General features: G+C 35.0%; 1 protein-coding gene across 1 annotated transcript; it reads left to right on the top strand.

The window, feature by feature from the left end:
• The first annotated feature begins 531 nt into the window (after positions 1–531).
• On the top strand, positions 532–1,480 carry LOC116480827 (olfactory receptor 6C1). The gene has a single exon (XM_032173199.2). It carries the CDS (start codon positions 542–544, stop codon positions 1,478–1,480), a length of 939 nt encoding a protein of 312 aa, XP_032029090.1. The 5' UTR covers positions 532–541.
• Positions 1,481–2,207: the final 727 nt, after the last annotated feature.

Raw genomic sequence — 2,207 nt, 5'->3', positions numbered from 1 at the left:
CCCAGGAGGCAGAGGTTGTAGTGAGCCAAGATCTCACCAGTGCACTCCAGCCTGGGTGACAGAGTGAGACACCACCTCAAGAAAAAAAAAAAAACTTAAAGTATCTTCTCCATATTGAGAATTATCAGAGTAATCAAACTTTTACATAAATAGGAAACTTGTATAGGAGTTTGTGCAAGGATACAAAGGTGGTTCTGATTAGGGAGGAAACTTGTAGGCATGTCTTTAAAAGATAACAGATATTATGTGGAGTCAGAAAAGTCTAGTTTCAAATTCCTCCCCTACCACTTCCAACTGTGATACCAAACTTTAATTTTTAACCTGTCTTATGTGAAGAGTTTTCACCTGTAAAAGAGTGGCAATTAAAGGACCACTGTTATTATCGGGTGGTGTTAAGTTTCCCCTTGAAGTAGAAATGGCATACTATGTCAACCAAACTCCACCTCCGTACTTGGATATTTGTTAATCGATAACTCTTCAAGTTTGTTCTTTGTACTTTCTCTTATAGGTCTGGCAGGGGAAAAAAGAAAGCAACTGAAGAATGAGAAACCATACAGAAATAACAGAGTTTATTCTTCTGGGATTGACAGATGACCCAAAGTTTCAGGTTGTAATCTTTGTCTTCCTGCTCATCACCTACGTGCTCAGCATCACTGGGAATCTGACCATTATCACCCTCACCCTGCTGGATTCCCACCTGCAGACCCCCATGTATTTCTTCCTCAGAAATTTCTCCATATTAGAAATTTCATTTACAACTGTCAGTATACCCAAGTTTCTGGGTAACATTATTTCAGGAGATAAAACCATTTCCTTTAATAATTGCATAGTTCAGTTATTTTTTTTCATTCTCTTGGGAGTCACAGAGTTTTACCTTCTGGCTGCCATGTCCTATGACCGCTATGTGGCCATCTGCAAGCCTCTGCATTACTTGAATATCATGAATCGAAGAGTCTGCACACTGCTTGTTTTTACTTCTTGGCTGATTTCATTCTTAATCATATTCCCTGCACTCATGTTGCTCTTAAAGCTTGATTACTGTAGGTCTAATATTATTGACCATTTTACCTGTGATTATTTTCCCCTGCTGCAACTTGCTTGTTCAGACACAAAATTCTTAGAGGTGATGGCATTTTCTTGTGCTGTGTTTACTCTAATGTTCACTTTGGCATTAATATTTCTGTCCTACATATACATTATCAGAACAATTTTGAGAATTCCTTCTACTAGTCAGAGGACAAAGGCCTTTTCCACATGTTCTTCCCACATGGTTGTTATCTTCATCTCTTATGGCAGCTGCATTTTTATGTACATTAAACCCTCAGCAAAAGATAGAGTGTCCTTGAGCAAGGGAGTGGCAATACTAAACACCTCAGTAACCCCCATGATGAACCCCTTTATTTACAGCCTAAGAAATCAGCAAGTCAAGCAAGCTTTCATTAACGTGGCAAGGAAGACTGTATTTTTCACAAGCACATGAAATGGTATGCTGTGATGAATTAGAGGCACAGGAAAGGACAATATGAATTTTCAGTAGCTTCTTCAATCAAAATGGCCTCCTTGCAGTCTTCTGCATCATTTTCTTTTTCCTAAAAGTTTGCAAGCATATTTATTTAATATATTTCTCATTTGACTTAAAATAATTTTCTTGTGTCTTCCTGACACCCCCTCGTTTGAACAATTTTTTGTAAAATTACAAGCTCTTCAAGAATATTTTGAAAACTAAAATTATTCTTTAGTTTACTTCAAGAAATAAAATTATACCTGGATACATTGGAATGGCTTTATAAATATCAATATGATATTCTACTTGTTATACACAGAACATATAGTTTTATAATTTTAATTTATTCTTAGAGAAATTCCCTTCACTATGCTACTGATGTTGTAGGAAATATGTGAAAGATAGAATATAATTTTTTTTAAATGTAAGTGAATTCATTTGAAAAGCAAAAAACAAAATTTCATTACTCATTTTAATTAGGTATATTCGTGAAATTAATCTATTAATAAAGGAGCCTAGACCATTATCAATATATACTTTTTTGTTGTAAGTGCTAAGTAGATCTCCATATTTGTGAATCCCATAATATTCTCTCTGTAGACACATACACAAATACATATATAGGTTTTGTCAAACATAGAGAATATATAGTATATTCCTAAGATACGTTAATTTTCTGTGAGTGGAAAATAAGCTTCTTTCT

The sequence above is a fragment of the Hylobates moloch genome, unplaced genomic scaffold (genome assembly GCF_009828535.3).
Source record: "Hylobates moloch isolate HMO894 unplaced genomic scaffold, HMol_V3 SCAFFOLD_13, whole genome shotgun sequence".
Classification (NCBI taxonomy): Eukaryota; Metazoa; Chordata; class Mammalia; order Primates; family Hylobatidae; genus Hylobates; species Hylobates moloch.
Note: the sequence above shows the minus strand (reverse complement) of the source record. Positions and strands in the feature narration are given on the sequence as shown.

Bases quoted from the DNA above. Each gene is read 5' to 3' on its own strand.
- LOC116480827 (XM_032173199.2), top strand. From the start codon at position 542: ATGAGAAACCATACAGAAATAACAGAGTTTATTCTTCTGGGATTGACA.